At 40.2% G+C, this 19,326-nt stretch overlaps 1 protein-coding gene and 1 pseudogene across 9 annotated transcripts in view; both read left to right on the plus strand.

Annotated features, from left to right (window-relative positions):
* CDC14A (cell division cycle 14A) overlaps nt 1-19,326 on the plus strand; it is a 181,632-nt gene that overhangs the window by 141,541 nt on the left and 20,765 nt on the right. For 3 of the 8 annotated variants that reach the window (XM_017547622.2, XM_037745404.1, XM_017547621.2), the window contains 4 exons: nt 5,635-5,750; nt 6,815-6,862; nt 14,925-15,047; nt 15,765-16,215. In XM_017547622.2, the coding sequence (XP_017403111.1) occupies nt 5,635-5,750; nt 6,815-6,862; nt 14,925-15,047; nt 15,765-16,215 (738 nt within the window). Of the gene's footprint in view, nt 1-5,634; nt 5,751-6,814; nt 6,863-14,924; nt 15,048-15,764; nt 16,292-19,326 lie in introns of those variants that run through there. The other 5 variants (XM_017547617.2, XM_017547615.2, XM_017547619.2 and 2 more) reach the window with 3 other exon arrangements.
* LOC108317291 lies at nt 359-3,654 on the plus strand (annotated as a pseudogene). The gene has a single exon (XR_001830681.2). The product of XR_001830681.2 is annotated as an ADP-ribosylation factor-like protein 5A (transcript).

Genomic DNA, 19,326 nt, shown 5'->3' on the forward strand with positions numbered 1-19,326 from the left:
ATGTTTGCCTATACTTTATTACTAATGACAAAGATATAAACATATCTACATATATATGGTAAATGCATATATATATAAATACATAAAAATATTTCATAAATATATCTGTATTTCTCTAGATATACGTACTTTTTTTTTTTTGAGATAGTCTCCATTGCCCAGGCTGGAGTGCAGTGGTGTGATCTCAGCTTATTGCAACCTCTGCCTCCTGGGTTCAAATGATTCTCAGTGCCTCAGTCTCCCAAGTTGCTGGGACTACAGGCATACGCCACCACTCTGGCTAATTTTTGTATTTTTAGTAGATGGGGTTTCACCATGTTGGCCAGGCTGGTCTTGAACTCCTGGCCTCATGTGATCCACCTGCCTTGGCCTTCCAAAGTGCTGGGATTACAGGCGTGAGCCACCGTGCCTAGCCATATACTTTAAAAAATAATAATAAGAAGAAAAAACACCTTCACCCGTGTGGTCATTGCCATCGCAGCCACCCGAGAGGAGCTGGGGGAGGACCGTGGCCCAAAAGGCTAGGGGCAGACACCACAGCGGCAGTGGGAGCAGCAGAGGTGAAAGCTCCAGCACTCTCTCTCTTCCCACTCAGCCTGAGCCAGGGGAGGCCAGGCAGCCTGAATGTCTGGAGGGGGATCTGCAGCTGGAGAATGAGAATTCTCTTCACCAGAATTTGGAAACTGTTCAGTCACCAGGAGCACAGAGTTAGCATTGCTGGGTGGGATAATGCAGGGAAAACTACCATCCTTTGCCAGTTTTCCATGAATGAAGTTGTACCTATATTTCCTACAACAGGAAGTAATTAATGTAGAAGAGATAGTGATTAATAATACACATTTCCTAATGTGGGATACTGGTAGCAAGCATCTCTTCCTTCTTCCTGGAACACTTATTATACTAACACAGAGTTTGTAATAGTCGTTGTGAACAGTAGAGACAGAGAGAGGATTTCTGTAACTAGGGAAGAACTTATAAAATGTTAGCACATGAGGACCTAAGAAAAGCTGGATTGTTGATTTTTGCTAATAACCAAGGTGTTAAAGAATGCATGACAGTAGCAGAAATGTCCCAGTTTTTGAAGCTAACTTCTATTAAAGATCATCAGTGGCATATCCGGGCATTCTGTGCTCTAACTGGAGAGGGATTGTGCCAAGCACTTGAATGGATGATGTCATAACTTAAGACTAGATTATCTCTACTGACCTCTCATAGACTCTGTATAAATGAAGTGCTGGACTTGACCTGTCAGCTGCAAAAATGAATGGTTTCAATGTATTTATAATAAACTGATTTAAACTTTTTCTGTAAGAAGAAAAATTAAGACCACTTATTTGAAAACAAAGATGAAGTCTCACCTTCCAATTTGCTTTCTCATTAGTTTTTTCCAAAGTAAGTTATTAAAGCTGTGATTGACATTTTTCTCATAATGAATCCTCTCAGGACATTGTGTAGCCTGTGGTAAGTACAAAGGGAGAGGAAGATATTTTGAATTTTAAGAGCTTTGTTATCAGTGTAACCCTCCCTAGTTGAATGTTGTTTTCTTCTTGTTCCATTAAGTCAAAATACAAATCAGCACAGATATTTAGTTTCCAGTATTTTCAAATGTAATGTTACTTCTGAAAAGTATTTTGCTTAACGTTGTGTGTGTATTGTGTATATATCTCCAGTTCAAGTTAATGGCTTTCATGTATGTTCTAAAGAAAGAAAAGTAACACAAATATTAATAATATCCTTAGTTATAACCATAATAAGTATTGGCATTGGTGTTAAGTGCCATTTTATACTTTCTCCCTATGTTCTCTCTATTGTACTAACCAACCTCCCAAATCATTGAGCTGCTTGTTAAAAAAGAAAAAAAGGGAAAAGGAAAAAGCATGGCATTGTGTATCGGTTTTTTTGTTGTTGAGCAGTCACGCACATGGAAACATGTAATTCAACAGAGTGGGATAGCGCTTAGATTCTTGGCTTGGTATTATTAACAGGCGGGATTGTACAATGAGCAACTATCAGATTATTCCTTTCAGTGGTTCCTATGCCATCTAAATTACTGAATAAATTATTAATCCATTAATCAGCGAATCATACTATGATTAAAATTATCAAAGGAATTCTCAGCATTAATTGAAAAGTATATGTGAAACATGTCTACCCAGAAAAGTAACATTCTATAAGTACAATTAAACAACTTACCTATGTTATTTTTAAATATTAAATTATATGTCAAGCAGTTAAAGTGAATTTTAGAATAAAAGTAAGGTATGTTTCTGAGCAACTTTGATAATTTCTTAATTTGCAAATTTCTTCTTATTTTGATACTTAAAATATAGTATGATATTTTTTATTTCTAAATTTTGTTGTATCTTCTGTTACATAAATGCACTGTTTGACAAAAATGCAAGCGTTTTCTGAATGATTAAAAAAAGAAAAAAGAAAAAAAATGGATTATTCTCCAGAGGTTGAGAACTAGGACTTCAGGTGTTGTTTTCTTTTTCTTGGTGAGTGAGGATGTTTAAGTAAACTTGAGAGGAGGAAGTAAAAATCTAGGTAGTTAGGTGCATGGCTGTGTACTGTAGTATTTTTGTTGTTTTCTGATAAATGAATCATAATTTACAGAAATATATGACCTTTAAGATTCACAATAGAATGAGAGAAAAATACATGTAATTATAATTTATTATATACTGTTATTTAATTTTCTGTTTAACTGTACATCTTTAAAATGCTTTCTTTTCAAGCAATATATGATCACAGCTTTAAAAATATCAAGTGTTGAATTCTAGCAACAAAAAAAAATCAGCCTCCTGTTTCACCTTTCTGTGTCCCTGGACCCACTTTCAAAGGCAGAAATCTCTGGGAAAATTATACTGATATTTTTAGTGCCATATTTCTATTATAAATACCTTGCTTACATTGCTGTTTTTTAATTGATCGACTTGGGACATTTTTCTGTTGCTTCCTGGTACTTGTAGACAGGATGCAACTCTTCTATCTCACTGTCACCACCACTTCCCTTAGCTTCCCAATATAACTATACTGGTTAAATCAAATAATGTGCACATCAGTACTATGTAAATATTGTTCATGGTTGAGGTCAGTAGTACACTGTGACTGTTTTCTTTTTTGATGCTGTCTTTGTTTGTCCTAGACGTAATTGCCTTTTTTATTTGCATAGTTTTTATGCATTTAGGAAACAATAATGCTTTAAAAAGTTATGCCAAACAATTTTAAATTTTTTCAAAATCTCAACACAGCAAAATTCCATTCTAATTCCATTTTTTTTTTCCTGAAGACAATTCTCTCTTCTAACATGGCCTGGTTGTTCTTAGCCCTGTGCTCTGTGCTGTGTGTGTGTGTGTGTGTGTGTGTGTGTGTGTGTGTGTTTAGTCTTAGGATCAGAACTATATAGTTTGATTCTATAACCCTTCTTCATATTCTTCAGTTAGATTCCCAATTTTATTGGATCTCATGTTATCTTTCCTTTTTGTTTAAAGAGCATATCCTGTAATAGTTTTCTCAGAAATATTGTATGGGAGGTAAATTTTTGTATCTGTTTTACCTGTATACTTACCTGAGAGGTTGCATTTTTGAATTACAGGTTGAGAATTTTTTTTTTTTAAGTATTTTGAAGGTGTTTCTGGTGGGAAACATAAAGATCCTCCTAGTTGGAGGAACAAATAAGCTTTCCTGGTTTTCAAAATCCTACCAAAGCACCCAGTGACAGTGAAACTGGTGGTGGTAAGGATCCCGTCAGGTCCTCCTAGAAGCGTTTGGCCAGTCTCATGAGAGTCTACATGCTTTTTGTCCTCACCTCATGTTCAGGAAACTCTGGCTATGTGCTAAGTAACTGGTAACATCCCAACCTGTTGAGTACTTACTGCAGCCAGGTGAAGCTAAGCTCACCTTCTCAAGTGCACCATCCCACTAGCATGCCTAGCCGTCAGACCTTCCTGATTTCTATTCCTACAGACTTTCTTGGATGGTAATGTGTTCCTCTCCCATTGGGATTGTATGATGGAATTGAATGGTAAAACTGATTCCTGGAGATTTTTTAGAAGTGCAACTTGAGACTCTAAGAGAATCCTCTGTCATGAAGACTCCATGATCCTGTAACTGTTGAGCTGGTATTCTTCCTGGGCCAGATGACCTGTTCTGGGATCTGGAGCTGCAGCACTTGTACCCATTCTTTAAAAGATTGCCTCTTGGAAGTTTTGTCCTTATTCTTTCTTCCCACTGGCCCTGTGCTTTGCATTTCTTTCCTTCTTTCATTTTTTTGAGACGGAGTTTCATTCTTGTTGCCCAGGCTGGAGTGCAATGGCATGATCTCGGCTCACCACAACCTCCACCTCCTGGGTTCAAGCGATTCTCCTGTCTCAGCCTCCTGAGTAGATGGGATTACAGGCATGTGCCACCACACCCAGCTAATTTTGTATTTTTAGTAGAGATGGGGTTTCTCCATGTTGGTCAGGCTGGTCTTGAACTCCCGACCTTAGGTGTTCCACCCACCTTGGCCTCCCAAAGCGCTGGGATTACAGGCATGAGCCACCATGCCCAGCTCTTTATTTCTTTTTTAAACTCAGAGATGTGGTAGTGAGATTCGGTCTTTTTACTCAGGACATGCCTACTGAGTCCCAGAGTTACCTGTGGAACCCAACGTAGGTGGCAGGGAGTGAGGAGGTATTGTGACTCAAATATGACTGTGGAAGTAAATTTTTCATCAAACAAGAATTATAGTTTTAAATAGGGGTAGGGACTATTATGGCTGGTAGAGATTTTAGCAAATCCAAGCACTTTGATTTTTCAGTTGAGGAAAAGAGGCAAAATACATGCTTCACTGGTACAATGACGGTGTGCTGTGGCTTATATTTTAGAAAGAACATTGCATCTGAGGACAAGAAATCTAATTTTGAAATCATATTAGGTTATTAAGACTTTATGGGAGCTTGGGCAATATTCCTAACTTCTGTGAGTACGCCCTTTTTTCATCGATAAATTAAGGTACCAGTGCCTCCCCCTGCATCGGGGTATTGTAAAGACTGGCGTGTTAAGATACTAGCACGGTACTTATATTTTTCAAACTATAAAGACTTATTTCAGAAGGAAACATCTAGTGAACACAGTCCTTTAAATCCTCTGAAAAGGACTTGCATGCATTTACTAGTGTTAAATGATTACTGTGTTAATAACTTACTGTATAGATATCCTAAAGTATTTTTATCTTGTATTTTTGTAAACAAGTTATGGAATTTGCACTGATGGCTCCTGGAGGTATCTAAAAACATACTTGTACCTCATCTGTGGGCTTTCTGTATGTGGCTATATTCCAATGCATGATTGTGTCTGCAGGAGAGAGTCTCCTCTGTTGTGGTCCATTGTAACAAACAGCTCCTTTTATATTCTACCACATCTATACCCATGCTTCTTTGATTTGGAATTTGACCTGTTGCCTGTTGAACTGGCAGATAGTCGAGAGTTCTTTTATGTAAGCTTTGACAATGCTGATTCACAGTAGCTATAGCTACTTAATCTATGTTAAGATAACCTGTATTAAATGTATCTATATATGTAATCTATTAAGAAACCTAAATAAAGCCAAATTTGGACCTTTCTATGGTACGTGCATTTTTTTTCCAGAATAACTTAGAAGACGATGAAGATGTGGAAATGAAAAATGGTATAACCCAGGGAGACAAACTACGTGCCTTAAAAAGTCAGAGACAGCCACGTACCTCACCAGCCTGTGCATTTAGGTAGATCTGTTTTAAACAGTTCAATTCATAGTGTGCTTCTCTTTGTGAGTAGAACATTTAATCTTCTCTTCAATCTGTAATCTTCCCTTTTGAATATTGTTCTACAAATACCAAGTTTACTATTTTGTGCTGTTTATTAATTATTTTATCACTGTTGGGAGTAGCTAAAATTTAGAAGGTTATTGAAAGCAACTGCTGCATCTCAGTCTCTGGAATTCTACCTTAAGCTACAAAGCCGTTATCTCTAGGTCTCTGTCTCAAATTCTGTTTGGATTTCTCCCCTTCTCCTGTGAGTGAGTTTCTTGCCCTGTGTTGGATCCTCACAGGTATACTGAGGCTTTTGTATTGAATCATAGATTGTAGAAAAGTATTATATGCCAGTCTTTGGCAATCTAAACTAATTCTGCAGCTTTAGCTTCTAGTTTTGAAAATTGAATGAGCAATTCTTAACCTGTGCCTGTAAAGTTATAAACCATCTTGACTTTGAAGTCTCAAACTACTCACCAGCATCAATGATGGGACTTGAATTCCGATCACAACATTTGAAACCCTCTGATAGTTCAGATTGGGTTAAAAAAGGTTTTGGAATCAAAAGGTGCAAACATTTGTAAATATCATCAATTTTTAAAATTACAATATACTGGGTGGCAAGGCCTCAGTCCACAAAATAATATAATGGGAAGCAGCAACTTTTTTTTTTCTTTGATTTATAAATAAGAGACACATATAGCAGAAGGCTGTTTTGCCAGTATGATAAACACCAAATAGATTCACAGGAAATTTAGTTTTCACGTGTAATCTGAGAGAATTATAGCTATGTACAGAGTTCCTGATCTAAGAAAAAAAGGTTCATGTTGCTCAACGATGAGGTTATCATTTTCTGCAGGATGCTGAGATAAAAGGATGAAAGCCTGGTGCTTGGTAATCTAATATCCATTTGCAAGCTTTCTCCCATTTGCTAACTTAATATTTTTACTGGTTTGATACCATTTGATGTGCCTTATGGTCTTTGTGAAAACATGTGAGCCTGGTGATATATGAGCATCTGTCTTTGATTTCCACAGGTTGGATGATACGAAAGGACACCCAAGAGCAGTGTCCCAGCCTTTCAGGTACTGTCAATGAGGTTGAATGTCTAGTGGCTTATAAATATATGCTTCCTACAAAGAACTAAAACAGATTTAAAAGAGAAAAACAAACCCATTCAAAAGTGGGCAAAGGATATGAACAGACACTTTTCAAAAGAAGACATATAAGTCAACAAACATGAAAAAATGCTCATCATCACTGGTCATTAGAGAAATGCAAATCAAAACTACATTGAGATACCATCTCATGCCAGTTAGAATGGGGATCATTAAAAAATCAGGAGACAACAGATGCTGGAAAGGATGTGGAGAAATAGGAACACTTTTACACTGTTGATGGGAGTGTAAATTAGTTCAACCATTGTGGAAGACAGTGTGGCGATTCCTCAAGGACCTAGAAATAGAAATCCCACTTGACCCAGCAATCCTGTTACTGAGTATATATCCAAAGGATTGTAAATTGTCTTATTATAAGGACACATGCACACATATGCTCATTGCAGCTCTGTTTACGATAGCAAAGACTTGGAACCAACCCAAATGCCCATCGATGATAGACTGGACAAGGAAAATGTGTCATATATACACCATGGAATATTATGCAGCCATAAAAAACGATGAGTTTGTGTCCTTTGTAGGGACATGGATGAATCTAGAAACCATCATTCTCAGCAAACTGACACAGGAACAGAAAATCAAACACCACATGTTCTCACTCATAGGCGGATGTTGAACAATGAGAACACATGGACACAGGGAGGGGAGCATCACACACTGAAGTCTGTGGTGGGGGACTAGGGGAGGAACAGTGGGGGGTAGGGAGTTGGGGAGGGATAACATGGGAGAAATGCCAGATATAGGTGATGGGGATGGAGGCAGTAAACCACATTGCCATGTATGTACCTATGCAACAATCCTGCACGTTCTGCACGAGTGTTTGTTTCTCTTGTAAATCTGTTTTAGTTCTTTGTAGATTTTGGATATAAGTCCTTTGTCAGATGGGTAGATTGCAAAAACTTTTTCCCGTTCTGTTGGTTGCCAGTTCACTCTAATGATTGTTTCTTTTGCTGTGCAGAAGCTCTGGAGTTTAATTAGATCCCATTTGTCTATTTTGGTTTTTGTTGCCAATGCTTTTGGTGTTTTACTCATGAAGTCCTTGCCTATGCCTATGTCCTGGATGGTTTTGCCTAGATTTTCTTCTAAGGTTTTTATGGTGTTAGGCCTTATGTTTCAGTCTTTAATCCATCTGGAGTTAATTTTAATGTAAGGTGTCAGGAAGGGGTCCAGTTTCTGCTTTCTGCACATGGCTAGCCAGTTTTCCCAACACCATTTATTAAACAGGGAATCCTTTCCCCGTTGCTTGTTTTTGTCAGGTTTGTAGATGTGTGGCATTGCCTCTGAGGCCTCTGTTCTGTTCCATTGGTTTGATACCAGTACCATGCTGTTTTGATTACTGTAGCCTTGTTGTAGAGTTTGAAGTAATGTAGCGTGATGCCTCCAGCTTTGTTCTTTTTGCTTAGAATTGACTTGGCTATGTGGGCTCTCTTTTGGTTCCATATGAAGTTTAAGGCATTTTTTTCCAGTTCTGTGAAGGAGGTCATTGGTAGCTTGATGGAGATAGCATTAAATCTGTAAATTACTTTGGGCAGTATGGCCATTTTCACGATATTGATTCTTCCTAACCATGAGCATGGAATATTTCTCCATCTGTTTGTGTCCTCTGTTATTTCCTTGAGCAGTGGTTTGTAGTTCTCATTGAAGAGGTCATTTACATCCTTTGTTAGTTGTATTCCTCGGTATTTTATTCTTGTGTAGCAATTGTGAATGGCAGTTCATTCTTGATTTGACTGTCTTTAAGTTTGTTATGGTGTATAGGAATGCATGTGATTTTTGCACATTGATTTTGTTTCCTGAGATTTGCTGAAGTTGCTTATCAGTTTAAGGAGATTTTGGGCTGAGATGATAGGGTCTTCTAAATATATAATCATGTCGTCTGCAAATAGAGACAATTTGACTTCCTCCTTTCCTAATTGAATACCCTTTATTTCTTTTTCTTGCCTGACTGCTCTGGCTAGAATTTCCAATAGTATATTGAATAGGAATGGTGAGAGAGGGCATCCTTGTCTAGTGCCAGATTTCAAAGGGAATGCTTCTAGTTTTTGCCCATTCAGTATGATATTGGCTGTAGGTTTGTTGTAAATAGCTTTTATTGTTTTGAGATACAGTCTGTGAATATGTAGTTTATTGAGAATTTTTAGCATAAAGGGCTGTTGAATTTTGTCGAAGGCCTTCTCTGCATCTGTTGAGAGAATCATGTGGTTTTTGTCTTTGTTTCTGTTTATGTGGTGAATTATGTTTATAGACTTGTGTATGTTGAACCAGCCTTGCATCCCCGGGATGAAGCCTACTTGATCCTGATGAATAAGCTTTTTGATGTGCTGATGCAATTGGCTTACCAGTATTTTATTGAAGATTTTTTCATCTATGTTCATCATGGATATTGGCCTGAAGTTTTCTTTTCTTGTTGAGTGTCTGCTGGGTTTTGGTATCAGGATGATGTTTATCTCATAAAATAATTTGGGAAGGATTCCCTCTGTTTGGATTGTTTGGAATAGTTCCAGAAGGAGTGGTACCAGCTCCTCTTTGTATGTCTGCTACAATTTGGCTGTGAACCCATCTGGACTTTGGCTTTTTTTGGTTGGTAAGCTATTAATTGCTGCCTCAACTTTAGCCCTTGTTATTGGTCTATTCAGGGTTTTGACTTCTTGCTGGTTTAGTCTTGGGAAGGTGTAAGTGTCCAGGAATTTATCCATTTCTTACAGGCTTACTGGTTTATGTGCATAGAGTAGTAATCGCTGATGGTAGTTTGTATTTCTGTGGAATTTGTGGTGATATCCCCTTTATCGTTTTTTATTGCATCTAATTGATTATTCTCTCTTTTCTTTTTTATTAATCTGGCTAGTGGTCTGTCTATTTTGTTGATCTTTTCAAAAAACCAGCTCCTGGATTTATTGATTTTTTGAAGGGTTTTTTTGTGTCTCTGTCTCCTTCAGTTCTGCTCTGATCTTAGTTATTTCTTGTCTTCTGCTAGATTTTGAGTTTTTTTGATTTTGCTCCTCTAGCTCTGTCAATTTTGATGATAAGATGTCGATTTTAGATCTTTCCTTGCTTCTCGTGGGGAATTTATTGCTGTAGATTTTCCTCTAGACAGTGCTTTAAACGTATCCCAGAGATTTGGGTACATTTTGTCTTTGTTCTTATTGGTTTCGAAGAACATCTTTATTTCTATCTTCATTTCATTGTTTATCCAGTCAACATTCAAGAGCCAGTTGTTCATTTTCCATGAAGTTGTGCAGTTCTGAGTGAGTTTCTGAATTCTGAGTTCCAATTTGATTGCACCATTGTCTGAGAGACTGTTTATGATTTCAGTCCTTTTGCATTTGCTGAGGAGTGATTTACTTCCAATTATGTGGTCAGTTTTAGAGTAGTTGTGATGTGGTGCTGAGAAGAATGTATACTCTGTGGATTTGGTGTGGAGAGTTCTGTAAATGTCTATTAGGTCCTCTTGGTCCAGGTCTGAGTTCAGGTCCTGGATATCCTTGTTAATTTTCTGTCTCCTTGATCTGTCTAATATTGACAGTGGAGTGTTAAAGTCTCCCACTATTATTGTGTGGGAGTCTAAGTCTCTTTGTAGGTAATTAAGAACTTACTTTATGTATCTGAGTGCTCCTGTATTGGGTGCGTATATATTTAGGATCCTTAGCTCTTCTTGTTGTATTGATCCTTTCGTAATGCCCTTCTTTGTGTCTTTTGATCTTTGTTGGTTTAAAATCTATTTTATCAGAGACTAAGATTGCAACTCCTGCTTTTTTTTTGCTCTCCATTTGCTTGGTAAATCTTCCTCCATCCCTTTATTTTGAGCCTGTGTTTGTCCTTGCATGCGAGATGGGTTTCCTGGATACAGCACACCAATAGGTTTTGACTTTTTATCCAATTTGCCAATCTGTGTCTTTTGATTGGGGCATTTAGCCCATTTACATTTAAGGTTAATATTGTTATGTGTGAATTTGATCCTGCCATTTTGATGCTAGCTGGTTGTTTTGCCCATAGTTGATGCAGTTTCTTCATTGTGTTGATGCTCTTTACCATTTGGTACTTTTTTGGAGTGGCTGGTGCTGGTTGTTCCTTTCTATATTTAGTGCTTCTTTCAGGAGCTCTGGTAAAGCAGGCCTGGTCGTCCTAAAATCTCTGAGCAATTGCTTGTTCATAAAGGATTTTCTTTCTCCTTTGCTTATGAAGCTTAATTTGGCTGGATATGAAATTCTAGGTTGAAAGTTCTTTTCTTTAAGGATGTTGAATATTGGCCCCCACTCTTTTCTGGCTGGTAGGGTTTCTGCTGAGAGATACTGCTGTGAGTCTGATGGGCTTCCCTTTGTAGGTAACCCGAAGTTTCTCTCTGCTGCCCTTAGCATTTTTTCCTTCATTTCAACCCTGGTGAATCGGACAATTATGTGCCTTGGGGTTGCTCTTCTTGAGGAATATCTCTGTGGTGTTCTCTGTATTTCCTGGACTTGAATATTGGCCTGCCTTGCTAGGTTGGGGAAGTTCTCCTGGATAATATCCTGAAGAATGTTTTCCAGCTTGGATTCATTCTCTCTGTCATATTCAGGTACACCTATCAAATGTAATTTGGTCTTTTCACATAATCCCATATTTCTTGGAAGCTTTGTTCATTTGTTTACTCTTTTCTCTAATCTTGCCTTCTTGTTTTATTTGATTGAGTTGATCTTCAATCTCTGATATCTTTCCTTCTGCTTGGTTGATTTAGCTATTGAAACTTGTGTATGCTTCCCGAAGTTCTTGTGTTGTGTTTTTCAGCTCCATCAATTCATTTATATTCCTCTCTAAGCTGTTTATTCTTGTTAGCATTTCATCAAACCTTTTTTCAAGGTTCTTAGTTTCTTTGCATTGGGTTAGAACATGATCTTTTAGCTCAGAGAAGTGTCTTATTACCTACCTCCTGAAGCGTGTTTCTGTCAATTCATCCAATTCATTCTCCATCCAGTCTGTTCCCTTGCTGGTGAGGAGTTGTGATCCCTTGGAGGAGGAGAGGCATTCTGGTTTTGGGTGTTTTCATCTTTTGTGCTGGTTTCTTCCCATCTTTGTTGATTTATCTACCTGTGGTCTTTGTGGTTGGTGACTTTCAGATAGGGTCTCTGAGTGGACGTCCTTTTTGTTGCTGATGAAGTTATTTCTTTCTGTTTCTTAGTTTTCCTTCTAACAGTCAGGCCCCCCTACTGTAGGACTGCTGGAGGCCCACTCCAGACCCTGCTTGCCTGGGGATCACCTGTGGGAGCTGCAGAACAGTAAGGGTTGCTGCCAGTTTCTTCTCCTGTTATCTTTGTCCCAGAAGGATACCTGCCAGATGTCAGCCTGAGCTCTCCTTTATGACATGTCTCTTTGGTTATATAGGGGTTGGGGAGCTGCTTGAAGAGACAGTCTGTCCTTTATAGGAGCCCAAGTGTTGAGCTGTGAGCTCTGTTGTTCCGTTCAGAGCTGCTGGGCAGGTATGTTTATATCTGCTACAGCGGAATCCATAACTGCCTTTTTTTCCCAGGTGCTCTGTCCCAGGAAAGTGGGGGTTTATTTATAAGTTCTTGTCATTCTGCTGCCTTTTTTCAGAGATGCCCTGCCCAGTAAGGATGTAGTCTAGTCACAGTCTGCAGGCAGAGGTGTTGCTGAGCTGCCGTGGGCTCTACCCAGCTGCTATGTGAACTTCCTTGCAGTTTTGTTTATAGGGGTATAGTTAGAACTGCCTTGGTAACAGTGGACTGTCTCTATAATGGCGGACAGCCTCCATAATGGCAGATTGCTTTGGTATTGGCAGACTGCCTTGGTAATGGTGGATTGCTTCGGTAATGGCGGACTGCCTCAGTAATAATGGACTGCCTGGGTAGTGGTGGACTGCCTCGGTCATGGCGGATGCCCTTCCACCCACAGAGCTGGACCCTTCTGGGTCCAGCTGTGCTTTCTGTGAAACTCTCAATCCAGAGCGTTTTAGATTGCTGGTCTTTGTGGGGGTGGAACCAGCCAAGCCAGATCACCTGGCTCCCTGTTTCAGCCCCCTTTTTTTCAGTTGAATGGGCGACTGTCTCCCCTGCGTTCCAGTCGCCAGCTGAAACGGTGCCTGGATTTGTGTGAGTTTTTGTGTGGAGACCCACTGTGCTGGCTGAAACAGCAGCACTGGAAACTTGTGGTGCTTTTCCGCCCAGGAATCTCCTGGTCCATGGGCAGTAAAAATTCCTTTGGAAATGTGGCGATCACTCACCCTCTGTATTTTCACTGGGAACTGCAATCCAGAGCTTTCCTTTTCGGCCATCTTGGATCCTCCCTCTGTAGAGCTTCAATTGTTTTCATTTTTATTGGTCCCCTTCCCTCTTTTTTTTCCCATCCAGCATGGGTTTTTTTCCCTCCTTTATTTTCTAATTTTTTTCCTCTATCTTCTATTTGAGGAGGGAACACTAGTTTTGTTCTCTGGAAAAATATCCCCTGAAAACTTCTGGAGTGGTACCATGATCTGGTGTGGCGAGTTGTTTGGCCAAGAGTGCTGATGGAACAGGGGAAGGAAGCGCTTCACCTGCTGGTACTTACACATTCTTAGGTTTAGGACTGTTTAGTGGGGGCAGTTCTAAGAGGACTCAAGCTTCCAGAGCTTCTGGAGAGGCTTGAATTGCTTCTTTGTACAACTTTTCCCATTTTTGTTTTGGAGGCCAAACATGAGGGTGGATGATGAAGGAAAGAGTCTACACGTAAATAAACTTTTCTCCAGCAGAGAGGAAAACAGAGTTTAGTTACATTAAATGATTTATCTAGAATCAAACAGATTTGGTACTAAGATTATGAATGGGCCCTGGCTATCAAGATTTAAGTCAATTTTTCCTTTTTGTCCACTTGGCAAATATTTATTGAGCACCTGCTCTGAGTCCAGCATTGTGCTAACCACAGGGAATTGAAATGAGAGATAAGCCTTTGTCCTCAAGGAGCTTATATCAAGTAAAGGAAATAGACAAATACTAGATGATAAAATATGATATAAGAGCTATGATTTACTATGAGAATATATAATGAAACACATATTGCTTGAGAACTCAGAGAAGGCTTGCTTCGTGAGGTAACAGCTGACTGGACCATTAAAGGCTAAGTATGATAGGAGTGGGTCAAATGGACATGGAAGAGAAGAGGAGAGGAAGGGAAGGAGGTGAGAAAATGCCCTGGCAGGGACAGTAGCCTATGCAAACTGGTCAGAAGTGTGGATGCTACCCGTTCAGGGAACTCAAGGTATTTTTTTATGTAGCTGGAATAGAGATGTCCAATGGGAAAGTGGAAAGAAGGACCTGTCCAGATTTTGGAGGGGTTGTATAAGCCAAGCCAAAGAGTTTATTTATGCTTATGGGCACAGAGGAAAGATGAAATGATTTAAACAGTCAAGTGACATGATTCTCTTTTTAGATTTCACTGGAGGCTATTCACAATTTGAATTGTTTAGGAATAAGATTAAAAGATGCCCCTTGTAGTCAAGAATAAGAAATAAAGATGGCTTCACTTAGGGTAGTTGCAGGGGGGAAAGGAGAGGATGGATTTGAACTATAAGAAGTGGAATCTAAGGTTGTACTGAGGAATGAATACCAGTGGCAAAAAAGGGCAGTGACCAAGGAAGACAGGATCATGGCTAAGAGCAGGACTTTGACTCCTGGGTTTTAGTCTGAACTCTGCTATTCACTAACTGAGTGACTGGATGAGGAACTTTTCCTCTGTGTTTGTTTCCTCGCTTGTAAAGTAAGGTCAGCAATATTAGCCACCTCATGGGGTTGTCGGGAGGATGAGCTGAGCTGACATCTTTAAGGTTCTCAGAATGGCACCTGGCAGAGTTGGGCGCTGTGTCAGTGTTGTCTGCTGCTGCTGTCAACACTATTAGGACCTGTCATGATATCGTTAAGATTTATTAATTTATCTTGTCCTAGTTAGTTGCTGAATGTCTAAGATAAGACTACTTTATCATGGCATTTTGCCATTTTTCTCCACAAAGATTAAGTTCTTCCCCGCAAGGATCTGCACCTGCTCTGAAGACATCAAAAGTGGCACTGTCCCCTTCAGCGACAGCCAAGAGGATCAACAGAACTTCTTTGTCTTCAGGCACCACTGTAAGAAGGTAATTTTTCTCTTCCTCTTCCAAGGTGCTGGCTGAAGGTAAAGGAAGCTTGCAGCTGTAGAGTTTGGCTGTAGTTTTGTCAGAGGAGGGGACAAGGGAGAAGATGAGAAACCACAGAAGACCCTGTGATCTTCTGGGGCTTCATTCTGGTCTTGCAAGGCAGGAGACAAGGCTGTGGAGGGAATGGGGTAGAGCATGCTCTTCTTCCAGTGAGTCTGCAGCTGGCTTAGTGTGATCTAGGAAATGGAGTTCAGTTGCATATATAAATGATATTGTCATTTCTCAGCTGAGACATATAGGCAGGGGAGAACTAACCAAAAATGGGTGGGGAGGTTTGATGTAGTCATGTGATTGAATATGTACTTAAGTCTGCTTTTAACTCTCCCCTTTTATGGCCCTTTTCCTTTGCTTCCCACCCCAGGGTAAATAAAATTCCCAGGTGTTCTATTTCGAGATCTGTAGTCAAAGTGTTTTAGCCAATTTCTTGGGACCTAGTTAACTGCTTTTGACAAAGGAATGTGATATGTATAATTCAGGGCTACATTTTATCATAATATCAAGGGTGATGAAGAAGCCATCCTGCCATCATTCACATTGATCAGAATTGTCTTCATCCTGTTCCTCTAATGTCATGAGTATGTGTTTTAGAAACATGAGTTGTGTGTAAGTATGCACTGTTGTCTGTTTTTTCCCTCCTCATTTGTGTTTTCCATTCAGCTTTTCCATAAACTCCCGGCTAGCCAGTTCTCTAGGGAACTTGAATGCTGCAACAGATGATCCAGAGAACAAAAAGACCTCCTCATCCTCTAAGGCCGGTTTCACAGCCAGCCCGTTTACCAACCTCTTGAATGGCAGCTCCCAGCCGACTACCAGAAATTACCCTGAGCTCAACAACAATCAGTACAACAGAAGCAGCAACAGCAGTGGGGGCAATCTGAACAGCCCCCCGGGCCCCCAAAGCGCCAAGACAGAGGAGCACACCACCATCCTTCAACCCCCCTACACTGGGCTTTCTTCTTCTTCAGCAAGATTCCTGAGCCGTTCTATCCCTGTAAGTTCACAGATACCACCTCTTGGTCCTCAGAACCCTGAATGCAACTTCTGTACCTTGCCTCCCCAGCCCAGGCTGCCGCCGAAGAAATTTAATGGCACCAAGGAAGCCTTCTGAGCGATGCCTTCCCTCTGTGCTGTGACACTGTCTATGCATTACATTCTGCTGGCTCCCCTTCAAGTAAACACCAAGTTTCAACTGGGTTTCCTTCCTTCCTTCTTTTTCTTCCTACCCCCAACTCCTTTTTAAGTAGTTTCTCTCAAAAGGGAAATAGCTTTCATTTTATTTATCATGGACGTTGTTGACTTCAGTTACTTTTCAGTTATGTTTTGAAGACACTCTGAATATCTGGTGCTAAGCCAGGAGCTGATTCATACAGTGGATAGCATTTGCTATGTGTGTGCTGGTTTGGGGAATTATGGTTTTTTCCACGTCACATATCAGTGAATGAATTTTGGAGTACTGAAATGTGGAAGGTGCTGAATGGACAGTATCTTCCTAGAACTAAGCATCAGGCCCTTGAATATTTCACCTCCTGCAAGAAACTGAGCCAGAATAAGTGGCAAGTGAGAGATGTTTAGAAGAAGGGCTTATAGGGAGATACCTGGGATGCAAGGGGAGGAGCAAGCAGAGTATCAGGAACATGTTTAAAAGTGGCCAGCACTCTTCTAGAGAGAGGAGGGAAGACCTCCAGACACATTTTACCAGTGAGATCTCTATTTAGGCTACCAATCTCTCCTTAACAATCAACATCAGTAAGGTAAACACTGTTGGTTAACTCCTATTATGAATTACTTTAATCACATGTTTTGATTGCCTCTAGGGGTACTGAGATCTATAGGAATGTGAGTTTTGACTTGAGAGGAAGAAGGACAAATAGGCAGGAGAAATCAATCCTAGGTATTAAGGAAATGTGAAGCATGGTTCACAACACTGATTGTACTCAGGGCAGGAGCAAACCCCAGGTGTCCCGGAAAGCTCTGGCCTGGCATCCCTTCAAACTCACTATTCTTGAAGCTTTTCCTCAGCCATCATTCAGGGAGTGGCCGCTTCTGTAGAGAAGAGGGGAGGCGGGAAGGTGCTGGTGGCAGTGTGCTATGTATGGTGCACTCAGCAAAACAGGAGGCCCATGGTTCATCCTTAATGGCATGTACTTTCTTTAGTTGGCAGTTTAGAAACCATGAGAATGGGCCAGACTCAGTGGCTCACCCCTGTAATACCAGCACTTTGGGAGGCCAAGGCTGGTGGATCACCTGAGGTGAGGAGTTCGAGACCATCCTGGCCAACATGGTAAAACCTGGTGTCTACTAAAAATACAAAATTAGCTGGGCATGATGGCGCACACCTGTAATCTCAGCTACTCGAGAGACTCAGGAAGGAGAATCCCTTAGAACCTGGGAGGTCGAGGTTGCAGTGAGCCGAGATTGCACCACAGCACTTCATGGCACTCTATCTCAAAAAAAGAAACCATAAGGATGTTTTTTAACACGAGAAGGCTGTGTGTGTGTGTGTGTGTGTGTGTGTGTGTATGCACGCATGTGTGTTCATGTACAGGTGCATTAGATTCATTACCACTGCTATCCCTACCTCAGACCTCTTTTAAAATTTTTTCCCACTCTGTCCACTCTCAACCCATTCCCGAGGAGGAGCCTAGCATGTCTGATTTTCCCAGTCCGATTTTATGATTTTCCCAGTCCAATTTCATGCCTATGAACCACCATGCTTGGCCTTGGTATTAGTTTAGATTCCTTTACAGATAAGGGTCCCAGGAAACTGCCAGCCCATCTACCCCTTAATCTGATTCTGATCCCACTATATAAATTGAGTGTATAGGTATCATAAAAACTGAAATCCATGTAACTAAGGATTAGACGTAAAAAGATAATGTATTAAATTTTTGTAACTATATTTATAAATCATATACTTCCCAGCAGGCATTGAGTTTAGTCAGTGATTTCACATACTGATTGTGGATCAGCCTCTTCGTTTGGATCAGAATGCAGATCTTTCCATCTTCAGAAAAAGTGCTAGAGATATATAGATAATCATACAATCATGTGGTGCCTAATAATATTTGGTCAATAACAGGCCACATATACAACGGTGGTCCCATAAGATTATAATGGAGCTGAAAAATTCCTGTTGCCTAGTGATGTTGTAGTCTTCGTAGGGTTATAACTGGAGTACTCATGTGTTTGTGGTGATGCTGTTATAAACAGAACTGCTGTGCTGCCAGCCATATAAAAGTCTAGCAATACAGTTATGTGCAGTGCATCATACTTGATAACAAATAACTGTTACTGGCTTATATATTTACTGTACTATATGTCATTATTTTAGAGCATACGCCTTTCCTTATTAAGAAAGCTGGCCCCGCTGGCCAGCAGGGGCCTGACTGCACATGGCTTTGTGGTGAATCTTGCATTTTTTACCAATTGGAGCAGGGACAGATCATAGATTTCTGATTTTATGTAAAATTTTGCCTAATACATTAAAGCAGTCATTAAAAAAAAAAAGAGAGAGAGAGATCCAAGATGGCTGATCACTAGCAGCTCGGGAATGTAGCTCCCACTGAAAGAGCAGAGAACAAGAGGATGCCACACTTTCAGATCAATTTTTGTTGCTCACCCACCAGGAGATTCCCAGTGGAGGAGCCCCACGTGTCGCCAGCGCGACTCTTGAGGCCGGTGAGGCAGTTTTGCCGCTGTCTTGGTGTGGCGGTTCTTGGTGCAGAGTCAGAAAAGCACCATCAATCTTAAAGCCGCCGTTTTGGCCGGCGCAGTGGGTTGCTCAGATTCTAGTGCCGGGAATCAACAAGTTGGACGTCCATTCAGAAACCCAACTATAAAGACGGTAATTATAAAGACCACAGATGGATAAATCTATAAAGCAGGGAAGAAAACAGCCTAAAAAAGGCTGAGAATACCCAAACTCAGAACGCCTCTCCCTCTACAGGGGATTACAGTTCCTCATCAGCAACAGAACAAGGCCTGATGGAGAAAGACTATGTTCCATTAGCAGAAGCAGGCTTTAAAAAGTGGATGATAAGAAACTTCTGGGAATTAAAAGTACTTGTTCTAACCCAATGCAAAGAAACTAAGAACTTTGAAAAAAGTTTTGACGAAATATTAAAAATAACACACAATTTAGAGGGGAATATAAGTGAATTAATGGAGCTGAAAAATACAACACGAGAGCTTCACAAACTATGTACAAGTTTTAACAGCC

The sequence above is a fragment of the Cebus imitator genome, unplaced genomic scaffold, assembly GCF_001604975.1.
Source record: "Cebus imitator isolate Cc_AM_T3 unplaced genomic scaffold, Cebus_imitator-1.0 Scaffold199, whole genome shotgun sequence".
Lineage (NCBI taxonomy): Eukaryota > Metazoa > Chordata > Mammalia > Primates > Cebidae > Cebus > Cebus imitator.